Source organism: Sylvia atricapilla, chromosome 6 (assembly GCF_009819655.1).
Source record: "Sylvia atricapilla isolate bSylAtr1 chromosome 6, bSylAtr1.pri, whole genome shotgun sequence".
NCBI classification, from domain to species: Eukaryota; Metazoa; Chordata; class Aves; order Passeriformes; family Sylviidae; genus Sylvia; species Sylvia atricapilla.
The window spans coordinates 2,338,254-2,349,913 of NC_089145.1; the positions used below are offsets into that span (position 1 = coordinate 2,338,254).

At 38.5% G+C, this 11,660-nt stretch overlaps 1 protein-coding gene across 1 annotated transcript in view; it reads left to right on the top strand.

The window, feature by feature from the left end:
- Window positions 1–1,529: 1,529 nt before the first annotated feature.
- Window positions 1,530–11,660, top strand: part of LOC136362034 (sodium-coupled monocarboxylate transporter 2-like) — a 12,822-nt gene continuing 2,691 nt past the window's right edge. Inside the window, 10 exon segments of the mRNA XM_066320291.1 lie at window positions 1,530–1,886; window positions 3,856–3,921; window positions 4,915–4,966; window positions 6,237–6,304; window positions 7,304–7,458; window positions 8,655–8,795; window positions 10,095–10,224; window positions 10,567–10,655; window positions 11,562–11,635; window positions 11,638–11,657. Coding sequence (XP_066176388.1) covers window positions 1,530–1,886; window positions 3,856–3,921; window positions 4,915–4,966; window positions 6,237–6,304; window positions 7,304–7,458; window positions 8,655–8,795; window positions 10,095–10,224; window positions 10,567–10,655; window positions 11,562–11,635; window positions 11,638–11,657 — 1,152 coding nt within the window.

Sequence of the window (11,660 nt, forward strand, 5' to 3'; positions counted from 1 at the left end):
TTTGTCTTTTTCGATTCACGTTTGGCAATAAAAGGGGACTTCCAACTCCCCTTTTTACAATCAGCTTCATCAAAATCAACTATAACATTGCACAGTCTCTACTGCACACATGGATAGAAGAAGTCCTTCTCCTAAGCAATGGAAGGGAACAGGTAAGACTTCAGGTCTGGACGCTAAGTTGTTACTGACACAGGAAAACTACTTGTACTTACTGATGAGTTAAGGAGGAGATGTGGGGATCCATCCCTAACCATGACAAGGCTGAAGAAAAGGACTTCTGTTATTAAAAGCTCTCCCAGGTTACCTGATCTCTTTAGTTTTAAATTTTCTTCACGATATACACTTCACCCTTCCTTCAGGGTTGTGACGACACACACTACCTCTCTGTACAAGTTAATTCTTCAGAGTGACAAGTAATTTCCTGCTTCTTTCGAAAATGTACTGTTGGGGCATTAGTGAAGATAAAAATGAATATCCAATTATTTAAAACAAAAACACAAACAGAAAACCTAATAACTGAATTTAAAAAAATTATCCCATAGTTGAGATAAATGCTGCTGGTCAATCTGATTTTCTCTGATTCTCTAGTCCTGTGAGTCCAACAAAGCTGTATATGGATAAATAAAATAAGTCACTTCTCACACGAACCCATACAAGCTATATTGCTGTTAGCAGAAATCAGTTAAAAATTAGTTTCTAATGGAAATTCATCCTCAGACAGTGCAGCACAAACCACACTTCTGTTCATCTGTTCAGCTGGGTTCCCAAACACACCAAGGCTGGAATACAGCACATGGGGAGAAGTACCACAGTTAGTTTTAACCATTAAACACTTCAGTTTCTTATGGCCACCTTAAGTTCCAGATATCCTAACAAGGACTGGACTCAGGATGTCAAAGGACAGTTGTAATGCCTATTGCTGGCATTCAAGATCGGTTTTTAACCTTATGAGGAAATTGCTTCTATGAAAAGAAACTCACTAGTAAGACAACAGGTTTGTACAGTGAGCTTTCCTTCCTTTCTCTCTCCTCAATTTTTTTTCTCTATTGCTCTCATTTTATCTTTCCTTCCTTTCTCTCTCCTCAATTTTTTTCTCTATTGCTCTCATTTTATTCTTTAAAAATGCTGAGATGTTAGAAGAGAGTTAGATCAAGTCAATGTGCCAGGCTAATGTTTAACCTTAAATTTACATATCACAGATAAAAAGGGATTGTACTACAAATTTCACAGCTAAGTCCCTTATTTCAGCTTGCCTGGCAAAAGAACCCATAGTACTAGGGTCTAAGTACATTCTTCCTTAACTCATCCTTAGCTACCTTTCTTTTAACTCCTTGGAACTGAACTGGATTAGAAAAAGTCTTCTGGCTGAAGATTCTTGCAGTTTATTGTGGTTTTTTTTTATTGCTGAGCTACAGATAAGCTTCAGCTTTGCTGTCAACAGAGTTAATCTGGTGCACCAGACAGCACCAGATTAGCACCAGACATAGTGAACAAGAATCTTCCATCAGAGGGTTATACAACTGGTGCCAATGCCAAACTTTGTCGCTCCAGACGTCAAAAAATTTGTGACTTGGGACTATGTCGTTTTTGCAGCACTCTTTTTAGTCTCTGCCAGCATTGGAGTCTTTTTTGCAGTTAAAGAGAGGAAAAAGAAAACTTCAAAGGAATTTTTGGTGGGTGGTAAGCAGATGACATGTGGACCCATAGCTTTTTCTCTTACATCAAGCTTCATGTCAGCAGTAACAGTCCTGGGGACACCCTCTGAAGTTTATCGCTACGGGGCATCCTTTGTGCTCTTCTTTCTTTCCTACACACTTGTCATTATTTTTACTGCTGAGCTTTATCTACCTGTTTTTTATAGATCTGGCATCACAAGCACTTATGAGGTAAGTAAAAATCATAAAATAAAGGCGCTATTCTAGCATAACTAAGTATCATGCATGTATTTTTTAAAATCTTTGACAGAAAGCTTTCTGCAGTGTTTTACAGAACAAATATATCGATAAATTGATATATTGATTATTTTTAGAAATCATTTGCATTATTCAAACTAGTTTTTTATATTATATAAGTTGAAATCACAATCTAAGGGTCAGAGCTTCCTTCACCCACATATAGCACAGACAGGATGTGGGTTTACACACAGCACCAAATTAAGTTACAGCTGGAAAATATTTAAGCGTATCCAAATGCTTCTGGTCTTTTGAGTGTTCTGCTCCGGTTTAGAGAGACAGACTATAAGAACAACATTCAATACTATCCAATTCAAACTTAGTGTAGATATGGTCATTTTGGCCATGCTACTATATCTAAATAGCTGAGGTGGTAAGGAAGAGAAAGAGGGTGGCAGACCTATTCAAAAAATAAAATGAAAGAAGAGGGAAAAAAAAAAAAAAAAAAAAAAAAAAAGTCAGGGCTGGAGAATGAATTCAAGCATTCTTTAGGAAATGAAATTAATGACTTCTGAATTCTGTAGAAATTTTGCCTGGCATTTTCCCTGGAACACATTTTTTCCTTCATAGCTCAGTAGCAGCCCTTATAACCTGCAAGTCCACAGGACAGCTATTGACCATTTGGGATGGCCTCCTACTCACTTCAGTCAACTCCTGCAAGTTTGGTTGCTCCTATCTGTGGGCAGTTTCAACTAAGCAAGGATTGGATGATGAAACTGGGTTAGTTCACAAGGAACTTTCTGGTAACAGAAAGGTTGCTCATGCTCACTGAACCCAGACCCAAGGAAGTGCTTTGGTCAAACAGATCTGCCTGGGTATTTGGAAATATTTTCAGGTCAGTGAAGAGTGAAATTGCTGCAAGCAGTTCCATTTTCTAGTTGGTTTTGATCCAATATCAGAGAAACAATCACTTTTGTCATTTGAACCACCTAAAGTGTCACTGTAGACAGAGAGACCCTTCAAGTGTGCTGGAAAGATGAGTGTTGGCTTCATGAATTATTTTTAAAAATAGGTCAGGTTACATAAATTAGCTATGTATTTATGTGGCAGACTGTGGAGTTCCTTATGCAAGAAACACAAGATCAGCATGAGCAAAAGGAAGAAAAAAGATCCATTGGCAGAACAAAGTGCACAGCCTAGAGACTTGTAAAAGAGAGGAGGCTTGTACAGCCCATGCCTGGTGTCTGTGAGCTGTGGGTGTCTGGGGCACGTGGGACTGTGGTCCAAGAAGAGCCTCCCTGCAAGGAAGGAGAGCTGAGAGATCCTGCAGAAACCCCAGGTGGTGATTCAGGCCTAAAACCTGGGCTTTGGGATGTAGAGATCCACTCGCCTCTGCTGTTCTTTTGAAGGTGGCAACACCTCTCTACATCCTTGAACCTGGAGGTCCATAAGATCCCCCTTCTTGCTTCTTCCTATTGGTGATGTGCAGATTTGGCTTTAGATTGAGACAGGACAAGTGAGAAAGCCAGCTTAGGTCATGCACTAGGCATCCATATTGCTGCTTCACCATTTGCTCCATCTCTGCTTTGTCACGAGTGGAGTTGATGCTATTTCTGCTAGAGGTGGGCTCAAGTTTCCTCAGTGTATAGTTGGAATATGCTTCCATTTGAAGTTTAAATTGCTTTGTAATTCTTGGGATCTTCCAGTCATTCCTGGTACAAATCAGGTGTTGATTACTGCAACCCAATATAGAACTTCATGGTACAGATGAGAAGATTTCTTGAATGTAACTATTGTTATGCTTAATGACAATGCTGCTCTCCTCATTAATTACTCATAATAGCAATGCCAGCTGCCAGTAAGTTTACTTGCACAGGAAGGTATTACTTAGGGCAAACAGAAGGGCAACACCTGTGTCACAGATGCTACATGTGCACTTTACTGAGATGATGTTTTTTCCTAGTATTTGGAGTTAAGATTTAACAAGAATGTCCGTCTTGCTGCAACACTGATTTACATCCTACAGACGGTAAGGTTGACTCTTTTTTAATGCTAATTTCAGTCAACATTCATTTTTTTACAGACTAGTCTCATACAGCACATTTTTTGTAATGAAATGTTTTAATAAGTAATCTTCTTCTCTTATTTTTTTCACTTGAACTATGAATGCTAAAAAGATAATATGATTATAATTTTAACTGTCCCTAACTTTTCTCCTTTATATCAGGAAGGAAATTTTAGCTGCCTTTACTCTCACAGCTCATTCTTGGTCTCATTCTGTTCACTTGAAGCCTCACTCTTCCCAAACAAGTGAATTCTGTCTTTCTCGAGAAGCTGGTCAAGCTTTACTGGGTGTGTTTAGTTACCCATTTATGAAATTGAGGTGAACTATCCTATTTGAAAACTGTTGCACAAGGTATCCTGGGCAAATGCTCTGATAGCTGTGGTCTCATGATGGTCACTCGTGACCATCTTGAAAGGTCACATTAGTTGTGCATTTAATGAAAAGATGAGATTTGATGGGAGATTAGGAGGCATTTTCTTCTGCATTAATTCCATTTTAAATAATTCCCAAACCTTTGGCAATAGGTATGAATGCTTACTGACTTTCATGCTCTGTTTCTCCATCAGTTCTCTCAGACCTTACATATAAAGGGTATTGAGTCAGTTACTTTGAAAGGAATTGAATGGAAAAATGAAAATTTAGTTTCTAAGATCAATGCAACTTAATTTCTGTATCACTATTTGTGTTTTCAGGAGACACCCTTTTTCTATTTCATAAGGATATTTTGTCATCTATTTGTTGTAGCAGTAGAGAAAAAAGTAATACAAAGACAGATAATGATCCTTTTCTCAGAAAGGAATTAAACACAAGATTGTAATTTTTAAGGGCTGAAACAGAAAGCCATATACAATACAAGCTGATCTAAAGAAACCCCTAGATCTGGTATTTTGCTCAGATCCCTACTCTAAACACAAGTTTTATCACTGAGCATTCAAATACGCAATTTTTCTCCTTCAGATCCTTTATACAGGAATAGTGGTCTATGCTCCATCACTGGCACTCAACCAAGGTGAGTTCTTATGCTGCACTTCACTGCTGCCCCAAATAACCACAGCCAGAAGGACTGCTTGACTAAATGAAGTAACAAAAATAGATAAAGACAAAACCCCAACCCTTCTCAAAGGTTCTATAAGAATGTTTTTGCCTTCACCTTGTAGCTCTGCATTTCTGACTCCCCAGGTTCCTCTCACACCCAAACATTAGCAGGAGCCTCATGGTTGGTCTTCTGCTATCCTTTCCAGTCAGAACTACCTGAAGAGATTTGAAGTAAACAATTTCCCAACATCCTGACAAAGTTCACAGTACAAGCTGATGATCCAAGACCATACTATGGACTTTGATTCTCCCTGTCCCTGTCTTTTGTATTCAGGTTTCCATGGGCATAACTCTTTCCTCCATAGCCAGAGATGAATGCTGTTCTGCTGTCTGTCCCCAGACTTCTTCAATTAATATTTGCAAACTAGGCATAGAGCATGCATCACCAGAGATGGGATTTGTAATTTCACTGTCATAGGGCACAAGGAATCAACATAGCCCAAATCCTGACTGGGAAGAGATTGTGAGGCTCTTCTCATTGTTCATTATCTGAGTTGCATTCAGTCTCCTCGATCCCACCACTCACACAGTGCCAAATTTTCTTCCTCTGTCATGCAGCTGAATTTCTTCTGGAAGTTCTCATTCTTGATTATATCATACTAACTTTGCTAATAAAAGAACCTTTACAAATAGTGTTGCCCTCACAGACTATGACTGGTGGGTGAGATTTCAGCCAAAAATCAGCCAAAACCAAATCTGTTCATCTTGTGCAAAGAAACTACGAAGCAAAATGAGCACAGAAAGTTGTTTTAACGAAGGACATTTTAGCATTAAATCATTCTTAGATGCAGGTAATGGAATTTACTTAGGGGCTGGGTTTTATCTTAGGATTTTGGGGAATCTCTGAAGAACCTGGTTTCTCAAGACATAGTTTTGGACTAAGAACTGAAGTGAGCATTGCTTTAAAGGCCTGTCCCATCAGAATGATATTTTTGCTTTATACAAGTATTCTTACGTGTTACTTTTGCTTGAAAGTTAGTTAATTTCAAATTGAAAGAAAACATCAGTGCAAAACAGTGTTCTACAAAACTTAAAAAATCCAGCAAAGCTCATAATAGATACAAAATATTAAAACTAATAATTGCTCCTTGCCTTCTGAAGCTAAAGGATAACAGCTCTTCTGCAACCTTTCCATATGACTTACATCCATTTCACTAACAATATTGTTTTCATTGGTTTTGCAGTCACTGGATTTGATCTTTGGGGCTCTGTAGCTGCAACAGGAATTGTCTGCACTTTCTATTGCACTCTGGTATGTAACTGAACAGTTGGAACCTAGACAGTTGATTCAACCATCATTTAAACATGGCAGACTATCAGAGAAGGATGACTCCTGTGGAGAACATACAGATAAATTTCATCCACACTCTGTCTTATAAAGAAGCCTATTTGCAGGAAAAAAAAAATCCTTTCTAATTCTCTGCTGTATGTCTCCATGTTCAAACCAGCCATCCTGAGATGGGGTCCAGATAAGGAGGCCGTAAGCTTCCCCTGTGATCTTTTGAGGAGATGATTCTCACCTTTTATAAATTATAGGCTGAAAAACACTGTTATGAAAATTGTGCTCAAGAACAAAGCACTAAAATTACGAAGGGTAATCAACAGGTCAGAGAACTTTACTTTTGAGTGGAAGCAACATGAGACTCCAAATCCCCAAATAGATGTATTGTATAGGTATTTGCAGTGAAGCAGCAGAGCCCTGGGGCTCAGGACACAAATTAATTGCCATTCTTATTGCCACTAATGATTCTTTTCAATATATCAATCCACTCTTGTTGAAAACACTTATTATATGCTCTAGTACTGATGAGATCGAGTACGAAAGTAGCTATGGAAGAAAGGGGAATGGCAAATTTTCTGGAGCTATTTTTCTGTGTTAGGCTGGTTGTGGACCACTGGGCTCTGAGAGTGTATGGAGTCCTATGGGATGTAGGAACAGGCCAAAACTCCCTAAGCTTTTGTTCCACACCATGATATGTTCAAATGCATGTGTCAAATGCATATAAAGGAGGCAGAAAAAAACCATTTAACTGAAAGTCAAATATTCTCCTGTGCCCATGGACAAATGATTCAGGCTGTGAATTTTTCTGACCTGCAAAAATACACACTTTGTGGAAGAATGAAGAGCCCTGATTTGCCAGGTGCTGAACATACAACTCATGAGCTGTCAAAATAAGGAGTCTTTTTACATTTTTCAGTTCTTGAGCAACAAGGAAGAAAACTGATGGTATACAGTTTCTCTTTGTTTTAGGGAGGATTAAAAGCTGTTGTCTGGACAGATGCATTTCAGATGATTGTTATGGTGGCTGGCTTCGTGGCAGTTTTGATTCGAGGAACTAGTCTGAATGGTGGAACAGCCAAAGTCTGGGAAGATGCCCATGAAGGATCTCGGCTAAACATATTTGAGTAAGAAACAAATTATGCAAATCATTCCTTTCTGCATATTTAATGTTTAGAAACCATACCCTCAGTAAGCCAAAAATACACAGACTTGGTTTTAAAAAACCTTGGTGATTCAGAGAAGTCCATTCCTCATCTCTTCAGCTATTGGCAATGCATTTGACCTTTAGGAAAGCTTAACTCTTTCAAGAAATCAGAGGTCTGCTGAACTGACAGAGAGATCTGCCATTTTTTCCTACTGTAGCTACAAATGCAGCCCAGTTATCCCTTCAATTTTATACACAGAATATTCTGAGTTGGAAGGAATCCACAAGGATCAACAAGTCCAGCTCTTAAGTAAATGGCCCCTACAAGGATCAAACATGAAACCTTGATGCCATTAGCACCATGTTGAAATCAACTGAGCTAATGTCAGTGGTTAACAGTACATATATTTCATTTTCTATTCATAAAACCGATCTGGTGTTTTACTTGCACTCGCCACAGCAGCTAGCAATAGCACACCAGTGCACTGGGATAGAAATCCGGTTTTCCTTTGGCTGTTTGGGTCATTTGTTGGTTAATCAAGGCGAGGCAGTGACAGAATCCAACAGCAAGGTCAAATGTTATCTGCTGTCCTGACCAAGATAAGGAGAACTGCAAAGATGACACATTCCAGACAGAAAGATACACTTGTATGAGTTAGATTTGCTGAGAAACAGAATTTTGTTGTGCAAAAGATAACATAGCATCTGAAGCAATTTCTTGCTAAGGAAAGTACATCATAATGATGTGTTATTAAAAGTTTACAGGATTTTTTTAGAGTTTGGTAAGCATCTTGTTCCTTACAGGAGACAGGGTTGCAGGCAGGATGGCTTGTAGGTCTGCTACAATATGACCCAGGTTTGATGTCTTAGAATAAGCATCCTTATAAATTTGATTAATCTCAATTTGTCCTCTGACTAGGCCTGAATGATATTTGTTTATCCTGACTTGAAAACCATGTGTTTCAATATAAAAGTAAAAATTCTTCCAAACCTGAGCACATCGGATGTTGTCTCTTCTGGAAAACAGTATTACCAATGCAGAATTTTTGATTCTGATGGTAGGACATGCCAGATAGTTCTGAAAAAATCACCTACCTCTTGCTGAAAAAAAATAGGTTTAAATAAAAAACAAAACTGAATTGCTTCTTTCTTTCTTTCTTTCTTTCTTTCTTCTAGCTTTGACGTTGATCCTTTGAGACGACATACCTTCTGGACAATAGTTATTGGGGGAACATTTACATGGCTAGGGCTCTATGGAGTCAATCAGTCCACAATACAGAGATGCATTTCCTGCAAATCAGAAAGGCATGCTAAAATGTAAGCTACCTGTCATTCCTGCAGTCAATCAAGAATCACACTATGTTTGTCAGCTATACTAAATTAATATTGGGATTCCATTAAGTGGTAGTAAGCTAATTTTGCTCTGACAGTCTTATTACCTCTGGCTCAAAATGACTTAAGTATATGCAGAGGAAAAAGAAAAATCCATCTCTTGCAGCTTATCAATTTATGATAAATCGATCTTCATAAGGATAGTACGGCAAAGATACCAACACAGAAGTTGTGCTATCTACAACCTCATTGTAAATTGTATCTATGGAACTGTTTTTATGTTGTACTGGATTAAAAGTTGTTATTGATTTAGTGGGGCACTACAGTATATAGTAACATCTAAGTAAAATTAAATCATAATAATTTCTTAGAATTCTGCAGCATCAGAATAATCAGAATTAATGAAGAAAAAAGTGAATCTTCACAATATAGACATACAGGTCTCCAGTTTGCTACCTGCCTCAATTTTAGCAGTACTATAAGCATAGCTAGGCATATTTTACTAAACAATCAGATTTTTTTCACACATCTAGGGCCAATTGCCTGCACATGTGGCTAAAGAATAAAGGTGATAATTATTTCCTTTTCAGTAAGCTTTTTTGCTATCTGTAAACATATTAATTTTTCTGAGGGTCATGACCATCTATATGAATTTCTCCTGCAGAAAACTCAGTGCCTGAAAAACATTTAGAAGTCACACGAGTGAGAACACTAGTAACAAGCTGGGTTAACCTTTGTTCCCTGGCAGCACACTCCAAACTGGCCCTTAGATCTTGCACAAGGCCATGTCCAAACACAATGTGAGCTCTTTAAAGTCTGGCAGCTTTCAGAACCCACAGGACTGCTGACCCACAGCCACACAACCTTCCTAGCAGATGCTGTCACCCACATCCATTTCATGGAATACTGTTACTTTGCATGGTAACCCTGGAAATGGTATTCTGTGTGCTCCTAAGGGAAGACAGCATAAATGTCTCAGAACAGGCAAAAATCTGTTCTCACAAGAGACAGGAATGACAGACCCAGCACTCAGTGCAGCCCATTCTCCAGAGAGGTTACTTGACTCTTCCAGCTCTATGGAGTTGCTCAAAAGCTTTATCCTTGCCCTATAGCATAATAATGGTGTGGTCTTTCTTTATTTCTTAATCTTGCTTTGAATTATACAGCCAGTTTGAATTATATAACCATTGGGATTAAGGGATCTCCCAAAAAAGTTCAGAATAAATATCTTGCAACAAATTTTTTATTTATCTTCCATTAAACAGTTTCTCCCTTTTGCTTTAGGGCACTTTACCTGAATTTATTGGGACTTTGGACAGTTCTAGTGTGTGCAGTGTTTTGTGGATTGGTGATGTACTCTCATTACAAGAGTTGTGACCCTTGGACTGCTGCTTTCATTTCAGCTCCTGATCAGGTACAGATGTCCATTACAATAATTATGAGCTGCTTTAGGCTCAGATACAGCACATATCAGGACAGTTTAATTTTGTGCAGTTTCTCTATGTCCTTTCAACACTCAGGGGCTAAGGTGAGCGCCAGATCAGCCTACAATAATAACTGCTCTGGCACACCTTCAGTACTATTTAATTGAGCATTTTTGCCAAAAGTCATCCTTTTTGCTCAAAATCTGAAACCATAATATTTGGGACAACACCAGAATTTAGCAACATGCTCATAGACATAAAATACTTCTCTTCCATTACCTAGGAAACTCTTAATTATTTTCTTGTGTTGCTCTTGTGCTCCTTTTATCCAGCTCATGCCATACTTTGTTATGGACATTTTTTCTTCGATGCCAGGAGTCCCAGGACTGTTTGTTGCCTGTGCATTCAGTGGAACACTAAGGTTTGTGAATCTGAATTGACATTTAGCTGTTTATGATAATTTCTTGAGGATCCAGAATGAGGTCAAAATATGAAACCCTAAGAAAAGCCCATCTCTTTTTCTGTAGAAACATTCTAGGATGTAGCAGTAGTTCTTAATTAAATTATGTTACACCTCTGGAGATATTCAAAAGACTTGTGGATGTGGCACTTAGGGACTTGGTGTAGTGGTGGACTTGACTGTTTCTGGATAAACAGCTGGACCTGTGATCATAGAGATCTTTTCCAACCTAAATTATTCTATGATTATGTCTATGATAAAGTCTAGCTCTACACCTCTAGTATCTTTTTATCCCAAATACATTTTAAAATAATGTTATCAATACAGAAAAAGTGTAGAAAAACTGAGTTTAACATCCTAAAATACTCTTGTGAGCTGCTCATGGTGAAATTGTCTTTACTTAAGTTAGATGCCACAATAGCACAGTCAGGGGTATAAATGTTTTCACGGAGTCTATCTGAACTGAATTCACCAAAGATAGGCTCACTCACCTACCTAAAGGAGCTGGGCCATTCATGGAGAACCAGGGTGGTATTAGTGGTGACTGCACATCCTCCCACTTGAAAGGGAGTAAAGTTTCAATTCTGGAGCATGTCTATATTTAAGGTCTATGCAAACTTGTAAATGGAAGGGTCAGTGAGGATGTGTTTCTATCTTGTTCTGAGCCAGCACGAAGCAGAGACCCCAGCACTGCAGGAGCAGCAGAACCTCCCCAGTTAAAGTAGCACATCTGAAAAATACTATGAATCATACAGTTCTTGGAGAGCATTAGTGCTGAAAAAGAGGAAGCACTTCTTTATAAAATGCAACCTGATTTCAAATGAATATTTCTTCCTATTTACTTACCATTCTTCTCCCTTTCTACAGCACTGTAGCTGCCAGCATCAATGCTTTAGCAACTGTTACCTTTGAAGACTTGGTCAAGAAAGGTTTCCCAAACCTCCCGAGAAGATGAGCACGTGGATC